Source organism: Phasianus colchicus, chromosome 3, assembly GCF_987193195.1.
Source record: "Phasianus colchicus chromosome 3, bPhaCol1.hap1.1, whole genome shotgun sequence".
NCBI lineage: Eukaryota > Metazoa > Chordata > Aves > Galliformes > Phasianidae > Phasianus > Phasianus colchicus.
The window spans coordinates 21,951,742-21,971,918 of record NC_143438.1 but is presented as its reverse complement, the minus strand read 5'-3'; the positions used below and the strand labels follow the sequence as shown (position 1 = coordinate 21,971,918).

The 20,177-nt window shown below is 35.9% G+C and overlaps 1 protein-coding gene across 3 annotated transcripts in view; it reads left to right on the top strand.

The window, feature by feature from the left end:
- Position 1: 1 nt before the first annotated feature.
- Positions 2 to 20,177, top strand: part of LOC149918451 (uncharacterized) — a 113,253-nt gene continuing 93,077 nt past the window's right edge. For 2 of the 3 annotated variants that reach the window (XR_016465467.1, XM_090138326.1), the window contains exons 1-2: positions 2 to 87; positions 418 to 573. Coding sequence is in view for 2 of the 3 variants with exons in the window: in XM_090138326.1 (XP_089994452.1) it covers positions 62 to 87; positions 418 to 573 (182 nt within the window). In the remaining variant the exon portion in view is untranslated. Of the gene's footprint in view, positions 88 to 417; positions 574 to 13,812; positions 14,024 to 20,177 lie in introns of all 3 variants that reach the window. The other variant, XM_090138325.1, reaches the window with a different exon arrangement.

Sequence of the window (20,177 nt, the reverse complement as noted above, 5' to 3'; positions counted from 1 at the left end):
CACCACTCTGACATAGTCACCACCTCACCATGGTGAGGGCCTTTGGTACCCAAGCAGGGGGATGACAGTTCTTGCAGCCAGTGCAGAGTGAGTAAGGTGCTTGGGGCTGACCATGCTGCAGAAGGATGTCCTCTCTCCACCTGCTGGCAGTAGGGCTGCCCCTTGGCCAGGGCTACAGCCCTAGAGCCACACTCAGACATCTCTGCTTTTTCACCCCGATCCTGTTTCTAGCTTCTCCATGAAGATGAGGTGAACGCTTATAGGTAGTGAAGGGCCAGGCTTGCCAGAGCAGTCCCTGGGAAAGCACAGCTCTTGCAGGCTCACCGTCTCGAGAATCAGCAGTACAATACCAATCTGAGTGGGGTTTTCATCCTTGCAGTGAGCATTTCTCTACAAAATCTCTTCTTGTTTCTGCAGAGGGGCCACTAGAAGCAGGGATGCCACTGTTCAGGGGCTGTCCCTGCAGCAGAAACACATGCAGGAGGAGTGTGAGTGGTTCCTGGTGCTGCTATGTGCTGCCGTGCTGCAGGATGAGAGGAGGGCTCCACTTGGATTCAGCCCCACCAGAACCAGGTATGTGTGCTCTGCAGGAGCTGGGTGCTCTCTTTTTTTTCTTACTCGCTTTTTAAAAATATTTTAATACAAATTATAAAGAAGAAGTTTGGTTGCTTATATAAATTAACTATACATATATTTTATATGTGGTCCAAGACAATTCTTTGGTCAAAGCAGCCCAGGCAAGCCAAAAGGTTGGAGGTTCATGGGCTATGCCTAATGTACTTCCAGTTCAGCAAGTTTAGAATCTAAAACCACTATGGACTAATAGATGAATAGTATTTTTAGCATGATAATCTACTCAAGGCTTGATTTCTCTGTTTTAGTTGCATTTTTGTTGTGTTATTATCATTAAAGATACCATTTTGATTTTTCATTTAACAGGAAAAAAAGTCATAATCCTGGATAGGTAGATGCTTGTTTAAAAAAAAAACAAAACTTCACACTAGTGCTTATATGAGGAATTGGTCATTGAGGAAGGGAAAAATTAGGCCTATTCGTAAATGCAGAAATCTTTTTTTAGTTGCAGTGGGCTGAAGACTACCATGTTTCCACATCTGGAGAGAAACTGGTAGAAGCAAGTTTTGGGTGTGATACGATTGCTTCAGCAGAAAATGTTAAGGAATACTGGAAGAATCTGAAAGGCCTACATTTGCAAAGAACTAAAGAGCTTCAAGGATGAGAATGTAGTTAAATTAGGTTAATGGCAGGGATGAAAGAAGTTAGTAGCTGGCTGCGGTTACAGTAAGTCCTCTAGGAAATGATAATATTGGACTTCATATTATCTAAAACTGATTGAACAATGAAACTGATGCAGAGGAGCAATAGAAAAAAATGTAAAAAAATATTAATGAAGTAAGTATGAAGCTCATAAACCGATAATGGAGAAAGTAAATTAATTATAGGGAATTAAAAGTGCTGACAATTATGAAATCAGATATGCATAGAACTAGCTATATCTCTCTTATTTTATAATATTAATTGAAAAATTCAGATATTAATTATTGACCAAATTAATTACAAAGGAAGCGAACAAAGATTTAAAGTAATGAGTAACTAGTGAAAAGCCTGACACTATCTGATTTTTGGTGCCGAGCAAGGAGTGGAGATTTACAATAGAGAGCATGACAGTCTGCAGCATTTATGACTCTGCCAGGTCTGGTAATTGTAGATCATCATTTCAAAAAAAGGTAACAGAGAAGATGGTAGAGGATCTTATTTAAAGGAAATGTCCTCAGCGAACTGAGGGCTGAACTAAAACAGAAAAGTATTAATTTCATCACAGTGTTATAAGAATGAAGTTTTCAGCAAGACATAGGTCTGCCACTCCAGAGTCTCATTTATATTTTATTCAGTCCTAGCTGTCTTGCATACATGAGGTTAACACTGCTGAATTCAATACAGTTTATAGTAGTGCAACCTCTAAGGATGCAGCATTAGTAGGAACTGCATTCTATTTGCATGCTTTATAATGGGGTTAGAGAAGAAAATGTAATTTCCAGTTAAGTGTGTGGTTACTGTGGATGCAGGATGTAACTACAGATTAGGTTATCAGTGTCTAGAGCAGGTACAGAGTAGTCCAGAGATGATGCCTAAGATCTTTGATGAAGTGTGGGAGTTATCTAGGAATGAACATTGTCAGGCTTTTCTTCCTTTCCTGCCCTTCAAATGGAGAAGATGAAGTCTATTTGGAATATTTAAATACCATTTTTTCAAATATGAACAAATAAATACAGACAAGAAAGGTGTGCACATTGCAGCTGTAAAGCTATTATCAAACTTAGTAATGTTTATTTTCTTCCTGAAATTCTGTCTGTGCAATCTATTAAATGGTTGGGTTTTTTAACTTTTATTTTCCTTCATGTTGCAATTTAAATTATGAGAATTCTGTTCTCTGGCTTTTGTTATTGCTTGTCAGAAATGAGATGAGAGGACATAAAAGTAACATTTGCTTTTGAATTTTAGTACAATTGTTCTATCTTCGATCTGCTTTATTATACAATGAAGATGAAGAAAAAGATAAGATTAAAATTACACTCACTGACCAGCTCAGTGTAACCTTTCAAAGATAGCATGAAGTTCTTTAAATTACATACTTATTAGCAGAAAATCATAAGCTTGTGGACAGTTGCTGACAAGTATTATGTATGATATTTCCAAATAAACTCTGTCCAAATCCTTCACTTTGGAAATAGGCTGCAGTTGCTAAGTAAACTCGTAAGCCAGCAGGGATATTGGCACTATGCCTGAAAAATCAATTCCTGTCCTTAAACTTCATCTGATACATATTAGGAAAACCACAACAGGAACTAATTAACAGATTCCTGAGTTAAATGTGAGTACAGACCAAATTAAATTTTCTATATATTTCAAAGGATTATCATAGCGTAGTGGGAAGAGCACAGCTTCCTTGTTTCATTTTTAATGTTTCCATTAAAAGAATTGAATTGCTTAAAAAAAAATCCTTCCTCTTACCAAAACATCAGCTTATGGACAGCATTATGGTGTATATGTTGTGGTCAGTAACCCATTCTGTACTTTTGTTTGCATCATTTTCGTTCTTTGTACAAATGGCTTTGTCTTACTTTCTGGTATTCCAGTCTAGAACATAGAAAGAACAGTTTAGGTGAGAAAATAAAAACTTGATTATTTCCTTCCCTACAAACCTTTCTCTACAGGCCTTACAAAAAATAATACTAACCTAACTGTACTTTCCACATAGAAATCTGAATACAGAACCTGCAGGTCAGCTACAAAATATATTCATTTTCTAAATACAAGGCTAACTACAGATCGTGCTCTCCAGTGAAGTTGTTTCCAATATTTCTCCTACTAGTTCATCTAAACAGACAATTCAAAATGCTGTACAGGATAAGCCAATATGCTCAATAATCTCAAAGTAGGAATCTGTGACCAATTCTCAAAACTTATAGCAATTGATTTTTTTAATATAAATTCATGCTGTTTTACTGCTGTTCACTGCATTAAATACCAGTTTCGTACTTTCTGAACATGTAGATACTTATTGCAGTTGCTAAGAACAGGTTGTAAATCTGTGAACTGAAATACATTGCTAAAGCACACTAGAAATAATATAAATAATACAAGTAGCATCTAACTACTAGAAAACATTAGAATTTCTTGAGGCAATTGTATAAATTGTATAAATTGTATAAAACTGACAGTTACCGAAACTCCTCCTGCTCAGTAGACCAATGGCAGGTGAATATTAGAAAAGCAACTGGTTTATCAGTTTGTAAACCACTACAGAGGGAAGTAGTGACTAACCAGCTAGCAAAACCTTCATGACATAGGCCAACATTCCAGGTGTACAGCAGGAAGGAAAGATTGGGCTTGTTGTGCTACTGCATTCCTGCTCTGAGAATATGTGATATGTTCTCTATCAGAAAGAAGGGCTGCAGTCAAGGCTAGCAACTAAATTTGTATAGCACAATTGCAGTGGGGGTTCTCTGCTAGCTGTGAGTGGCGAGATGCTGAGGAACTTTTCCTCCTGTAGGAGTGGAAAATGGAAGTCTGGAAAGGTAAATTTGGTGATGATGTAGCTATGGCCTTAGTGAGAATGCTGTGAATGCCAGTGTCTAGGGTACAGTAATGAGCCCTCAGAGCCCAGTCTGTCACACCAGCTGTTGGGATCAAAGTATTTATGGAGATACTGGCTTTTGGATACAATAATATCCTGATTATTAGCAGACACTATTATTAAAGACAATGTGATACTTCTAGACAGCATGGACAAGAAGGCTCTTGTCCAGTTTTCATTACTACTTTATTTCTGTTTACACATATCACATTCTAAATGCAAGTTACTCTACACAGTTAGACTTTATTGTAGTAGTATTCCATAACTTTATTGTAGTAGTATTCCATTTTAGAATTGTCTATGTTGAAATGAGTGGTAAATGATTGGTGCATAAGTGTTTCAGTTCATTTGGCGAATTAAAACAGGTTCAGGAATTGGGATAGGTCTTCCTCTCATCCTGATTTTATTAAACTTGTAATGTGACTCAGGGAGAATTAATTGAAGTGATTGAATTCCCATAATGGCACAGTATATGCAGCATTACCACCCTGCAGCATGGGTGGATTAATGGATTTTTCATGAAGCCGCTTGAAACAGAGTGGAAGTTGTTAAAGAGCAAAATACTATGGTTGCTGCTGTGCTTAGAATGTTCAGGACTCTAAGTTGTTATGATGGGTGGAGCTGCCAGCAGCTTTGGTTAGTAATGTTACCAAGTAATTTTACTGTATCATCCTGTTCAGTTGCTTCTGTAATTTGCTTATTAATATTAGATTATAAATAATCTCTGTAGACAAGAAAGGACAATGGCAGTTGAGACTCTGGCATGGGGAATAAGGAGAAGATGCCAACTTGAAAACTCAGGCTCTTAGAGCAGTTCTCGAAACACTAATCTCTTCGTCCTCAGTGGTGTTTTCTACTGTGAAGGAGTTTATAGCGCATGTATAAACTTTTCCTGGAGATGTTCAACAGAACCTACAAAAGTGCTAGAGATTCTCTTGTACGCTTTTTTTCCTCTCTCCCCACAGTAAGCATTAGGCATGATCTGGAAGCAGACTACAAGGTCTGTCTTTTTGCTGTGAAGATATTGAGCAGGGCAAACTTTTATGACAGATATAAAACAGCGGCAAATCTGGGAATGGTTACAAATACTGTTGGTCTGAGCATTTTAAACTTTCAAGGTATTTGAAATTAACTTCTTGCTTTTGGGGAATGAGGCTTTGGAAAAGGGAAGCTCTCTCATTTCAGGTTTCTCATTTTTCTTCATTATGTGCCTAGCTCTTAAAAAATTACAACTATGTGGTGAAGAATTGCTAGTAGAAGAGTTTTTCCTGCTACCTGCTGGTAATTTTGTTTCATGGTCCTTAATCTTGGATGAAGCTATGGTGTTTGGAATGATTTAGATAGGCTTTTTCTTCTAGACATGAAATGTAGGTGGACTGCTGCTGCTATTCAGTATTTACATAATGAAAACCTGGTGTTCAATCATTACTCTTACGTAATCAAATTCTTTCTTTTTGATCCTCCATTACCACACCTCTCAGCAAGCAGATGTGTCATCCTTTGTCTAATATCTAAACAGAAAATGAAAGATGTTTTTCATGAGCAGTGTGCTTACTTAAGACAAGTTTAGGCACAAAGAGCTGAAGGGTAAGCATGCTTTTTACTCTAGTGGTCCACAGAGAAGATCCTCTTTCTGTTATCTTTTCTACTGCAACAAGAGAGCTCAAAGTAAACTATTTTCAAAGGCTTATCATTGTTACCTCACAGGGAGAAACTAGGGATTTCTGGATTATTATTATTATTACTATTTTTTCTGTAGCCCTTTTTGTTTAGGAATAGGATGTTTTGGGTAGAGGGAAAAAATATATTCCTCTGCATTGCTGAGAGTTCAAATATACAATCTACTTTCTTTTAATTGTAAGAGAGTGAGCAAATTTGGGATCTCTTGAGGCTTTTCATATTACTTATCCCATTTTCCAGACCTATTCTGTATGTTATCCTACCTCTAATCTCTGGTGACTTGTTTCCTTTTGCACAACCCTCTACCTCACAGTGCTCTTGTAGCTCTCAAGAGTTCCATCCCATGAAATACAGAAGTGTTTCTGTTGACAAAAAAAATACCATGTTTTTCTTGTCATGTTCAATATTTTTTTCCAAACTTATTTGCTATCTCTAGCTCTGGTTAGGATAAATAATTTAAACCTGCTAGATCTTTCACATTATACATGCAAATAAAAAATCACCCACTTCACAGCCACCTGCTATTCCCTCTACCATAGCACCTACTCTTTCAGTGTTTTTAATTTGAATCCAAGTTTTGACTGTCATTTTAAAATGAAATGAACAATTAAGCTTACTGTCTCTGAGTATTAAAATAATACTAAATAAAACAGATAGAATAACTCCAATCTGAGGAAATCACAGGCATGTACCTGTCTTAGCAAGCAAAGAATGTAAAAATAAGCACTCGTAACAAACAGTTCAGGTTATCAGTCCATTTTTCTCTCCTCCACAAAGACAATGTTCTTTGCTGCTTTCCTTTCCAGATGTTTACAAAAGATCTTTAACAGGCCATATATTTTAATTTTATTTTTGTGCCAGTATAGATTCTGCCTTAATTATTTCTCACTTGCTAATGCTGCTACTACAGCAAGCCTACTTATAGAAAGCCTTCTGCCCTTCTTATTGCAATGGTAAATAACCAAAGTCTTTTTACGCACTTGCTGTGTACTCTCTAGTCTCTTGATGTGACTTTGGTGCTTGTTGAGTCCTGGTATACTTGGAAGATTTAGAATAATAAGCACTAAAAGATGCAGAGAATCGCTAGTTTGGTGCCAAAGCCATTCCTCACATCAGAACAAGGTGAATGTGAAAGGCTTACAAGTCTGAAGTTTTATGGGAAGAGAAAGAAGTTACAGTTCCCGTTGGTATGCACATTAGTAGCAAAGGCACAGAGTACCTATGAACTTCAGCTGGATAGAGACCTACAAGGGCAACAGAAGTTCTTCAGTTCTTAGTGGGGGACCGAATCATCTGACATGACCCATCAGTTCTGCACTGATGTCAAAGCAATCTGGAATTTTTCTCACAAAATGCATGCCAAAGAGTAGAAAGCTTGCAAGTCATGCCTGTTCTTGCCTGAGCTACATGCTGGGGACTGGTGGCAGCCTAAGCAATATGGCAATGAGAACCAAAGGATGATAACAGCAGCACAGATTTTCAAGTTGAGGGCTTGGTTGTAAAGTGTCTTCCTCTACAAATTGATTCAGGCATTTGTTAATGCAAGAAAGTTGCAGGAATGGCAAGATTCTCACATTTTCTTATTGAAAATAATTCCAGACTTGTTAACCACTTCTGAAGCTTTTACTTAATGTGTTTTTCTTTGTTTAATTAATTGAATGATGGATAGTTATTGCGTTTCTAGATAACCACTGAATGTTCCTACATTGCTAAACTACTGAGAAACAAATTATTCTCTCAATACGTTTAGCATGAACTTTAATACTGCTCCAATTTAATTGGAAAAAAATCACATTTGCTTGAAGTATTTTATTTAAAAAAAACTGACTAAAGATCTTATACTAAATAATGTTCCAGCAATTGAAATTTATTTATAGAAGTTTTATGGAGAGGATCATTACAGAAAGCAAGTTTACTTTCATGTTATAAGAGGCTTCAGAACTAATACTGTTATTTTAAAACTTCATTTATTCTTTTTAATGTACTTGAGTGTTGAAATAACAGTTACTGCTGTGGCATTAGGAATTCAGCAATACGTCAGAAAGAAGAGGTAGATGAACTGAATATTTAAAAAAATAAATCAAAAGACTCTATTACTTTGATGTAGTAAAAGTAATAGGAAAAAAATGTAATATCTCTGCAAAAGTGCATTTAGTTCTTGAGCTACTCTTAGAAATTTTCTCCTTGGAAACATTTGCAATATGCTGAGATAATGTGATCATATCTTTACAGATGGCCTGTGGTTTGTATTCAGGATTCGAAGCCAATAATACCTTTTAATTTTTGTTTTACTTTTAAGTTAGTTTCAAGTTGCCTGGAGGAAGATTTTGGAAGAAAAAAGGGCTTTGTGAATCCTAAGCATTCACTAATGATATAACAAAAAGCTAAAGAATTCTATCAGCCTCTGAGATTTCATTTATAGAAGAATAGTTTTAACGTAAACACATTTTCAACAGCTTTCTGCTTGAGACACAGTTTTACAGCAATTATTTAGTTTGGAAAATAGAGGTTACTTAGATCAGGATTCCATTCTAATTTATTTCCTTCCTTGGTTTGTTTATGAAAGCTTACTTTAGAGATGAGGGATCTTTTTAGAATTAAAAAAGTAAAATCATTGCTCTGACAAACTGGAATGTCTAGGAGATATTAGCAGTTCTGTCTGTTCATCAGTTCATCGTTAATTACTTGGATCTTGTGAAATAACCAAACAGCTTGGGGAAAAAAATTACATGTAGTTAGAAAGAATGAAGAACTGAAGAATACGGTCTGTTTAGTGACTATCCTAAAATATTTTCTGTATATTCACTACAGTAGTCAGATATTTTAGTATAACATGATATTTTTAAAGGAAATCAGAATCCAATTTCAAACACTGTATCAAATCAGAATTAAAATGTTTGTTTTTAGGTCTAAGAATTAACTTCTCTTGGTTACTTCTTTAGAGTGGAGAAAATCTCCTTTTGAGGCTTTATCAGTAATTTTTGAAGGATTTTCTGTTTTAGAGATTGTTTTGCACTTTGTACTTTGCCAGGTTGTAATGTGTATTTTTTCTGGGAATTTTTTTTTTATGTCTGTGAGCAACAACTCAAATACAAATGCAGAATTTATACTATTGTTGAGATACACAGTAATACAGAACAATTAGAGTGTAAAAAAATGGTTCATAAAATTTCACATAGGTATGTAAATACTACAGTGTAGAGGTCCTTTATACTTGCAAAATAGAGCTTTCTCATTTTATTCTGCATGATAACTTTGAGACCTTTCAAAGAAAAGTCAAAGGTAACTCTGACCTGCAGGAAAGGGCATGCAGCAATTATTTTGCTGATGCTTAGTAGCATACAAAACATTTTGAAACAAATGTGAAATAATGGTTTGTTGAAGCAAGCAGAGTCTGGATAACTTTAACCAGTCATTTTCAAGAAACTAATCACAGAAGACAAAACCAAGTACATCTTCAGCGATGGGCTCAGTATGTGCATTGAAGACATTTTGTCTCACAAGAGAGCAGTAGTACAAGAAGAATGGATGGATAGAGGCACATAAAGTAGTTCAAATTGCCAGACAGAAGCTGTTATCCAGTTCCACACTATTAGCAGCTACAGAATACTTATCAAACAAAGCTAATCCATGTGTTGGTCTGAGACTTCGACTCAGAAGATTTAATTGCTCTAGTGTGAAATCTATGATAGCACCAGCACCTTTCCACTATAAGGCCATCCTTGTTCTGCATTCTGGCTTATTTGCATGCATTATTTTGCAGAGTATATCTACAGTGATCACTGTTAGAATGAATGAATGTTTTACAGTGGCATATGTGACTTTAAATGACTTGTGAAGATGGAATGGTTATTATTTCTGGTTTAGTTTGCTTAGAGAATTATAATGAATAATATTCACACAAATACAGTAACAGTTCAAAAACATCAGTAAGTGAGAGGACTTATTCTAAACACTAGTGTCTTACTGGAAAATCGCTTCTAAAAGTTGAAAGTTTTTGGTGCCAAATTTAGCTTGGTCAGAGTAAGTCATTTGGTCTTTTCCAGTATTTTAAACCTCATGCCTTGATTCTAGCAGCATTTTATTTCTTCCTTTTAAATAATGGGTTGATGAGTAGAGATTCCAGAATAGAGTATTGAAATGGAGAGTGGTACCATGCTGTGCTGTTCCACTTGAGAAAACTAAGCTCTTTAAAAAAATGTTTGTATGGCCCAGTCTCTTACTGCTAATTACTAGATATGTGTCTGATAATTATTTTACAGCTAAAATTGCTGTCTTGACAAAAATGGTTATAAACTTTGTATTATTATCTCATATAAAAGGACTACTGATAAAAGTAAAGAGCAACTCCAAAATGATCTTCAATCTTTTTTTTTTTTAAATATGAAAACCTTCAATGTTCTCACTTAATTATAAATTCATATCCTTTTGTTTCCATTTTCTGTGTGACATGCACTTTAAATATAGCATTCAGTAGGTAATATTGAGCACTTAGGAAATTTTGTTATAAGAATGATTTACATGCCTTTCTACATACTGAATTACCAGTCTTGATTCAGTCACAACTGAAATATGAAAAATTATCTTTACGAGCTGTAACTATATACCCTCTGTGCTGGCTTCAACTTTCCTCTCCTTTCTCCCCTTCTTTTCTGTTCACAGAGGAGTTGTAGTAAACAGTAAAGAAAAAGAATGCCACCTTCCCCCCTACCTGAACAAGGAAGATGTCTCCAAAAAGTGTTGAGTGTAGTTAGTGCATCTCAACACGCTGCAAAGTTGTGCTTTCTGTCCAGATATCTTTCCAAATGAAAGCACCTCTTCCTGCTCTTGCACCACACACCATATCTTATTTTAAGAAAGAAGTTTCTGAATCAGAAAATCTGGAATCTTGAATAAAAGTAAAATTCTGGCTTTTGCTAAAGCTAACTGCTGAAAGCTTAGTATGTCTACATTACACACTGCTATAGCTTCTGCCCTGTCTGCTGTAATAACCTCCTGGCTTTCAATACAATAGCATGGCATATGCTATACTAACCAAAATGAAGTACATCTTTCAATTGATTAATTCTTTTCTAAAGCTAAGATTTTTGTTCTTTTTGTATCTTTTTGTAATACTTGGCTAAAGGGTTTTTTGTTTGTTTGTTTTAGTTTTTAAAAGCAAACTTCAAGCATTTATGATGGGATATTAAAAAAAATCCACAGCAAAATTTCTTTATAATTGAACAACAACTTATCAAGCTCAAATATTTTACTAGTTCATTTCTCTTGTTTTCTATCTCCTATTTTTTTAATGTATCTTCCAGAGCTAGAATGCTTATCCTAAATGTATATGTATCCTGTTCTTATTTGGAAAAATCACTGTATGGAGAATGTCAGATATAGTTGATAATGCTTTTATTCAGGGTAGAGTCCTAATTTAGAGGTTAATCAGTCAAAAGAGTTAGTTGATAATGTGGCAGAAAGGGCAAACTTTCTTTCTTCCAATTTAATGTGGAGGATTAGAGGACAAACTCTGATCAGGGAAAAGAATAAATCCTGAACTACTAAATTCCAAAGGTGTTTTGGTCCTCTGGTGAGCACTCTGAAAAGAATAAATACAAACATTCAACAATTTATCAATTTAATCATAATTTGTGTTCAATTTATGCTAGGCAAGCTGAGGAGTAGATATGAAACATTTTGAAAAGTCCATGCTTCTAGCCTGGTTTTGAAAAAGTAATCAATCCAGATAGTTAAATCCAGCTAATGTTCAGAGGCATTCAGAGGGACACTTCAATTAAGTATCACAACACTGTTATATTTCATTGAGATTAAAAACAAAAGAAAACAAAAACCCATGTAATTTTCTTCACTAAAAAGTTACACTTATGTTAAAATTTTGCTTTGAAACCAAAGTTTGTTAAATGTTGAGTCCAGTTTTATGTTTGTTGGATTTTCTCTTGGGATAAAGATTGAGTTTAGCGAGTTTCACCAATATATACAATCTCTGTATCAGCCTCCCTAATACAACATGACAGCACACCGGAAACATTCCTTGGAGAGAAATGCTACAGAGTATTAGAGGATTAAAAAAAGTAATGATTGACTCAAGTTGACAGACCAGTTATTTTTAAAACAGCTTCAGATAAGTTTTAAAATGCAAGAAATGCCCTTGCTGCCAAAATCTGTCCTATGGTAGTTATTTCAGGAACATGTGTGGCTTGATTTCTGTTCTTTATCAAGACATTTAATTCTGATGCTTTCTGTTTTGTTTAATAAAACTAAGATAAAGGTATATTTCTGAACAGTATCAGAAACAGCTTAGAACAGTATCTTCAAGGCACAGTCTAGTCTGAAAAACTTATTTAACTTTTGACTGGTTTCAAATTTTGAATAATTTCCTTACAGCCGAGTTAACAAAATGTATTGACTATTTATAATCCTAGCTACGTATCAAATAATTTTGCTTCCCTTAGCTCAGTATCTTGTTTATAATATAACATGTTACAAACATACTATAAGAAACCTTTCTTAGCCAAGACAGTAGGTATATTTAACTAAATACTGCAATTTTAATTTTTTTTTTTTTTAGTTTTAATGAAACTTGGGAGATGCATTCAAAGAAAAATCTTGCATAGAAGAAAGTTTACTTTAAATATTAAAGCCACTATTCTCATTATTACAAATGATTCTAATGAAAAATTACAGTTAATTTGATTGGACAATCTGTGAAGAGATCAAAGGTTATTTGTCAGAGATATTATTTATAGCAAAAAAAATTCACACATTTCAATGATACCACTTAATCATGATTTATACACTGCCTTAAAGCAGGGAATTATGACCCTCTGGACATTTCTTCTACTTTGTTGATTGAAGTTTTCCTGCAGTTGTAGATAGCTCAGTATGCTCCAGAAACCATCATGCAAAACTGTTCTGTTAATTTTGCATTGCATTGCACATTGTATGGTGAAGTCCTTGCTCCAATTTCTTTTTGTCCTTTTTATTGTAAATTGCAGGGCAAAATAAAAACAGAACTGGTTCAGAGAGACATCTTTAAAAAAAAAAAAAAAAAAAAAAAGACTTACTAGTGACTGGTCACATTTTGAAAAAGCTTGCATTTAAGGCTTTTGAACTGTTTGAGCTACCACTGTAAAACATCTGGAAAAAGTGTGGAGTAGTGTGTCCAAGAAGAAAATTTAGACAGCCTTTTTTGATAAGTCTTCTTTATGAAATGTGATGGGTACTCTTTTCTTACTGCATTTTTTTAAAGCTTCTGATTTTTCACAAATCCTGAATTCAGACTATTGCAGCTATGTTCCAGCTGTTCCAGCATAGACTAAATGAGTGGAAACAAGGGCTAGAAACTACTCATTTCAGCAAATTACATGTGGCATTTTAATTGCCTGCAGACATTAAATGAACAAGGAATGACACTGATGGCTTTATCAGGCAGCAAGGTACATCTGTCCTGGCTTTGCCTTTCTATTCAAGGACTCTTCCAGGTTGCTGCTGCTCCAGAGAGGATGCTGCTTCTACTGCTCAACTTGTTCCTCTCAAACTACCCTCACTGGCCACAGCCTGATCTAGTGGCAAGGGGATTGGAACTAAGCCTCTAGATCACAAGGAGCTGCGGAAATGGTGTTGTGATCTAGAGGCTTAGTTCCAATCCCCTTGCTACCAGATCAGGCTGCCCAGAATCGCATCAAATCTGGTCTTGGTTGCAACCACGGTTGGGGAATCCACAACCTCTCTGGACAGCATGTGCCAGTGCTTCACTACCCTCTGAGTAAAAGATTTATTTGTAACTTCTAACTTAAATCTCCTCTCCTTTAGTTTAAAGCTAGTCCCCGAGGACCTATCACTATAAGACCATGTAAAAAGTCAGCCCAACTCCTGCTTGTAAGCTTCCATTAAGTACTGAAAGGCCACAGCCAGGTCTCCCTGGAGCCTTCTCCAAGCTAAACAAGTTCAAATCCCTCAACCCTTCTTCATAGGAGAGGTGCTCCAGCCATCTCTGTGGCCTTCCTCTGGACCCACTGGAACAGCTCTGCATACCTCTTGTACTGGGAGCTCCAGGTTTGGACACAGTACTTGACAGAAGTACTCCAGATGCACAGTACTCCAGATGGGACTTCACAAGGGCATAGTAAAGAGAAACCATCCTTTTCCCTATTCCTGCTGGCCACTCTTCTACCTATTGCCCAGGTAGCAAGTTCTAATTATTTTATTCTGCATAAGTAACAGAGCTTTGGTAATGAATCATTTGGCCTCTGAATCAACCCCACCACCATTGTCCCTCTTCTCACTGCAGTGACCCTCAGCTTCCTCTTGTCTCTGAAATCCATTCCTTTATGTGTAACATAACCATTACACTTGGTATTTTTTTATTATTTTTATTTTTTAAACCAATATTTAATGAATTGCATGTGCTCAACAGTTAGGGAAAGAAATGTTAACCAAAATTTATTTTCAGACTATCACAGCAGTAATTACAACCTGTGTGTACAGAATCAGCAAGAAAATCTATAATTCTGCTGGAAAAAAAAAAAAAAAAAAAGTGGGGAAGTAAAAGCTTACAAACTTTTTGAAACAGCAATATTGTTTGCAAAGCATAGATTTTGTTATTGGATTGTCAGTACTGTCTTGCTTTTTTCTTTAGTTTTCTTCTTATTTACAAAAGAATATTTTTTTTTACAATTTACTAGTTCTTATTTTGCTCCCTAACTACCCTAATTTTAAATTGAATACAGTCATCTGCTTTACTGACCCATCCTTCCTCTCTTATTTTGAAAATGCTATATATAACTTGTGACTCACTGAATATGTTAAATCTTGTGCTTTTAAAACTATATTTGTAGTTATTGCTTTGGACACATGTCTAGATACAAAGATTTCGGTGCTGACTGATAAGCAATCTAATGAGTATAATGATTTGAGATCACTTAACAGGCTTCTAAATATAAAAGTGATCAGTTTTAAATATAAGATAAACTACCGGAGAAAGTTAACTGTTCTGAAGATACTGTTCACAAAAAACAAAAGGGTTTTCTCTATTTATATTTTTTATATAGGCATTGTATCCATCGATCTAGAAATATCTATGCACTTTGAGCACTTTGAGCAAATGTTCTGTGGTTGACTTGGAAGTTAACTCTAGCGACTTAGAATGTAGTGTTTCACCAGACAGAAAGCTTTAAGAATTTACACAACTTCTAATTTATAGTTAGAGAACCAGGTAATTTGCTATTCGCTTGTGCATGTAGCAAGCAGTCTGTCTATCTGCAGCAAACTCAAATGAAAAGAATGAGAGCTATATTTTGAGTATGCCGAGCTGAGAGTAACATGGGATTATAAACATTAGAAGCCTAATTAAACACTAAAACTTCTGCGAGGTTCAGGCTGGTAAATGTATATGTTTGCTGTACTATGATAGGAAGAATGATTTTGGTTGCCTAGCAACTAGATCGCACAAGCTACCTCTGTGGAAAATATTTGCATTTGATAACAAATTCAAAATGGGAACACATAGAGAATAAAATCTTTCCAGAACCTTTGGTCAAGTGACAAATTCACTGCATGTTATTACAAATTAAAATGGCATTGAGTTTAGAAATATTAGTGGGGATTGGGAGTATTTCATGGGAAAACTGCAGCTAGACAATATGGCTTAAAATCTTGTGGAAAATCTTGGAGTAGCTCTTAAGTACAAAGTACTAGGTGCATCCGAAGTACTAAAATACACCACCAGTCACCTCACTGCGTTCAGATCCACTGTTTGGTCTCTGTAAACATTCAGCAAGCATCAATGAATGGATGTCAATAGGCATAATTTTTTTTTCCACATGAAGGAATTCAGTTCTCACCTTTGATTCATCCATACTTCCATGGCAGATGCCATTTTGTCAGAGTGCTCCTCTGCTGCCATCATGGCAACAGCATGTAATGGAATATTGGTGGGAAAATTCAACCTCTGCTGCCATCTTTCTAACATTCACCTCTGACTTTGTGGGTCAACACAATAAAAGAGGTGACATTAGTTTTGGAGCAGCCCTTATACATCAACAGAATTATGCTGGATCCCTCTATGGGTGTTAAGAGATCTGAATGTAACAGTGTAGTATTAGGTTCAACACACTGAAGTCAGAACCATAGGAGACTAGTTGGGACACTCACTGCACTATACAGGATGGATCTTCAGAGGATTGTATGAAGTGGCTGGCTATGTAATAGTGACTGTAGGTTGTTGCCAGTGAGCCTATGACCATGTGGGTTTTGTTCTCTGCCTCCTCCAGAGCCCCAGATTCATACAACTTGTGGCCTTAAAATGAAATACTGTCACAAGCTCCATCCAGTTTTACAAGTCTTTTAGCAGAGGTTCTGTCTTGTAAGGTTCATATGCATAACACTATTAGCTCTAACACTTTTACCTCTAATGAGTCTACTGGTCTTTTTTGTTTCAGGAATGTTAAATGTGTGACTCATGAGCACGAAGGGTTGAAGTACACATAATGTAGGGAAAAGCTCACTGGTCTGGTACAGTTCAGATTATGGAACCAACTTCATTTATACAACTGCCAGCCAATTAAAAAAAAAAAAAAAGCGTATTTCTTTGCATTATAATGCAGTCTGTATATTAAATGGAAGACTCCATGCCCTACAGCCAATCATGAATTCATAGTTAAATACCAAAGGATTTGTTCTTCTGGTTTAACTTCTAGTCATAGTGTCTGTAAGGATGTGAAAATATATATATACATAGAGCTATAATGACAATTTGTCATTATGAAAATATAATTATGATAGGATAAGACATGAAAATTTGGTTTGCTTCAGGAAGTTTACTGTTGTGTTCTCTTTGTGTGTTTGGATTGTAGCTCTATCTGTTAAAAATTAAAGCATTTTTAGGTTGGACTTCAGAGATTATCTGATATTTTAGAACAGTCCACACAGAACTGCTCAGATAGGTTTCTTTCTGCTCAATGTAAGAAGCTATAGCTCTGAACTTAAATGCCTAGAGCAGCTACAGCGTGCTAATGAAGATCTCTGTTTCAGCTGTCGGGTATCAACAATGTTGGCAGCACAATAACTCTTGGAAGTCAGATGGTTTTTACAGTGCTTCGAGATTCTTTGATAGAAGTATTTTAAATGCTGCATTTATTGTTCTTCCAGATTCCTATTCAGAAAGAAAACATTTTTACTTCACAACATTCATTTGTTTTTAAAGCATGAAAGACTGCTATTGCTTATTATAATTAATGTGAAATTTAAAGTGGCAACGCTTGTAGCAAGTATTTTAAATAGATGCACAGTTAACAAGTGAATAAAAAGCAGACTGTAGCCACATTAAGATAATCATGTTACAGATAATCAAACTGAATTATCTTTTAATTATTAGATTTGTCTGATCTTATGTCTTATCACCTGATTTAAGGAATAGTAATGTTTATTCGTTTATTACAAAATTGCAGAGTAAGTTGGGTTGGAAGTAAACTCTGGATGCCAGCTGGTTCTGTCCACTTATTAGGGTTTCCTCCAGTGTGAGGCCCCAGCCCAAACACATCCCATTCCCTTCTCCATGACATCAGTGAAGCAGTCCTCTGCTGCTTCAGGTAGGAAAGAGCAGTGGATGCTCCATGCTGCTAGCTTGCTGGCAGTATTAGCATTTCCCATCTGGCACAGGGTTACACAGCCTGTTCACCTTGTGTTGCACCTTGTTTATGCTCTGAGTAGATGGACAGATCTTCAGCCTCTGCCATCCTAACTTAGCACAGAATCTGGCAGACTCCATGAGAGGCAATCCAAACATCGTTTGCTGGTACACCTGACACTGAGGCACAGGTGATGAAAACAGGTCATAAATGTGAGAAGGGTTGTGGATTTCCTTTTGTTTTTCTTTTTATTTTTTTAACTTGAGTTTTTCCAAGGCCTGAAAACCATGAGGTAAATTTGTTCTATTAATTAAATATCAACAGGTTGTGCCTACTATTTTTTATAAGAAGATCTATAGTTTGTAGAAGCTCTGTGATTTATAAATAAATGCAGCCTAAAATCCAGTAACATTTACAATTTAGAACTGTATTATGAGATGCTCTTTTAGGCTTACTGGGAAATGCAGAGTTCATTCAGTCTGAAATGACCAATCTGTTTGCTTGTAAGTAAAGGTGTGATATGAGGGGAAGTTTATAGGAAACAATGGTAATGGATATTAATTGAAAGAAGAAAATTTTGTTATGGCTATATGGACAATCTTGTTCATTGAAAAAAGTAGAACAGTGAAATGGATTTCCCACTCAGCCTGAGCAGTCTTCATGCTGTTAAAGTTCTGACTGCCTGAGGCACTGAGAAACCAAGTCTCATTTCAATAGCTGATGAGGCAGGAGTTTGGAGACCTGTTGATGTACCTTCAACTTAAATTAATTTTGATGACAATGTATCCATTTTATCCAAAGGTTAACCTACATAGGGTTGGGAATGACCTACTACCATATCAGAGGTCAGTTATAGAATCATAGACTCACCAAGGAAAAGACCTCTAAGATCACCCAGTCCAACTGTCCATTGGACACCATTTCCTACTAAACCATGTCCCTCAGTTTAACATCTAAACGTTTCTTGAACACCTTCCTGGGCAGCCCATTCCAGCGCCTGACCACTCTCAGAGAAGTATTTCCTAATGTCCAACCTGAATCTCCCCTGGAGCAACTTGAGGCCATTCCCTCGAGTCCGATTGCTAGTTACATGAGAGAAAAGGCTGACCTCCACCTCATCATAACCTCTTTTCAGGTAGTTGTGTTAACTGCCATGCTATAACATGATCTGGCCTCAGGTAGTCTTGCAATTGCTGATGCTGTTATTTTATTAAAGAAATGATTTGGAGACGGGGTATCGCTGGTTTGCTGAGCAAGCATGCTGGGAGCTGAAACAAATATTAGGCCATGAAGTCAGCCTCTTTGGCTTTACTGGCTTTATTATAAAGAATAGGGAAAATGGCTATGTTATGTTGTCTACTTAATAGCAGTATGCTTAGGATGTGTGATATATGCATTGTTTCATACTAGGGATTTTAACTCCTCCTTACAAGTTAGAATGATTTCATTAACAGCAAATGTTATCTATGTTCACCTCCTTCCTCTCCCAGTTTTAGACAGGGCCATAACTGATAAGAAATTACAGATGTTTCTTGAGGGTCCTTACCAGATTTTTGTACCATGTATCTGAAGAACATATCTGTTCTGCTCAGGATATTTTATTTCTAATACCAATAAATCTGAGGAATACAAGGAGAAAAAAAAATACTGTGAAAGGTTGGTAACAGTAAAATGTTATAGAAGTGCTTATGACAAAATAAAACTGTGAAATTTTCATTACATGAGTGCCATGGAATTGCATAGCTGTAAATCCAGGACAAATTAACCATGTGAGATTTTGTTAGTAATCGTGTGCGAGAAAGAAACATTCTATGGCTGGGATACGTTTAAATAGGTAATGATGAGAATGGGACCCTGTGATACAAGTTATGTTATAAGTTCAGAAAACATGACTCCAAGGAATTTTGTTTCTTTAGACAAATATAATACAGCTTGATAAAATAATCAACTATAAAAATTATTTGATCAATATGCCTATTTGGTAGTGACGTAGTTGGAAAATAGTAAAATTGCAAGGTACTTAGCCTGCCTTGATTGAATGAGTGCTACATTTCAAATGATTCACAATTCAGGCAGCAATAGTGCTTTCATCCAACTCAGTACAAATAATGCAAATACTGTAATTCTGTGCTTAACTATGAAGAAAAAGAACCTGATAACTGGGAAAACTCTAAGTTAGATAAGAATAGGTACTCCTATACTCAGTCCAAAATAAATAGTATAGTATGCTTTAGTCTTTCATCATTCCCTATGTTGCTAGCTGGTTTGATGGAATTATACTAAGTAGCAGAAATTGTATTTGTTACTTAACAAACACTGAAAGAGTCAGATAAAGCAGAAATCTGTTCTATTGTGTGACATGCACTCTTGTAATGGGAGACTGAAGAATTTAGGTCGTGAGTTCAAAGCTTAATCACATAGACCTTTTTAAAGTAAAGCATTGCCTGTGTGGCTCTGAGCATGATATTGAAAACTGACCCCAAGCACTTATCATTAGACTTTCAGATGAGAACATGGTAATTTTTTTGCACATTAGTAATTAGTTGCTAGTAAGTGGGTAAGCATTCCTGAGCTAAATTCTGTCTGAAACACTTCAGACAATATCAGTATATCTGATGAAATAGCCTAGAAAGACATTTTTGTTGACATTGAAACCAGACAATCATACTGAAGATTCAGTGGACACCAGCTGTCTGGTTATTTTGCCTTTA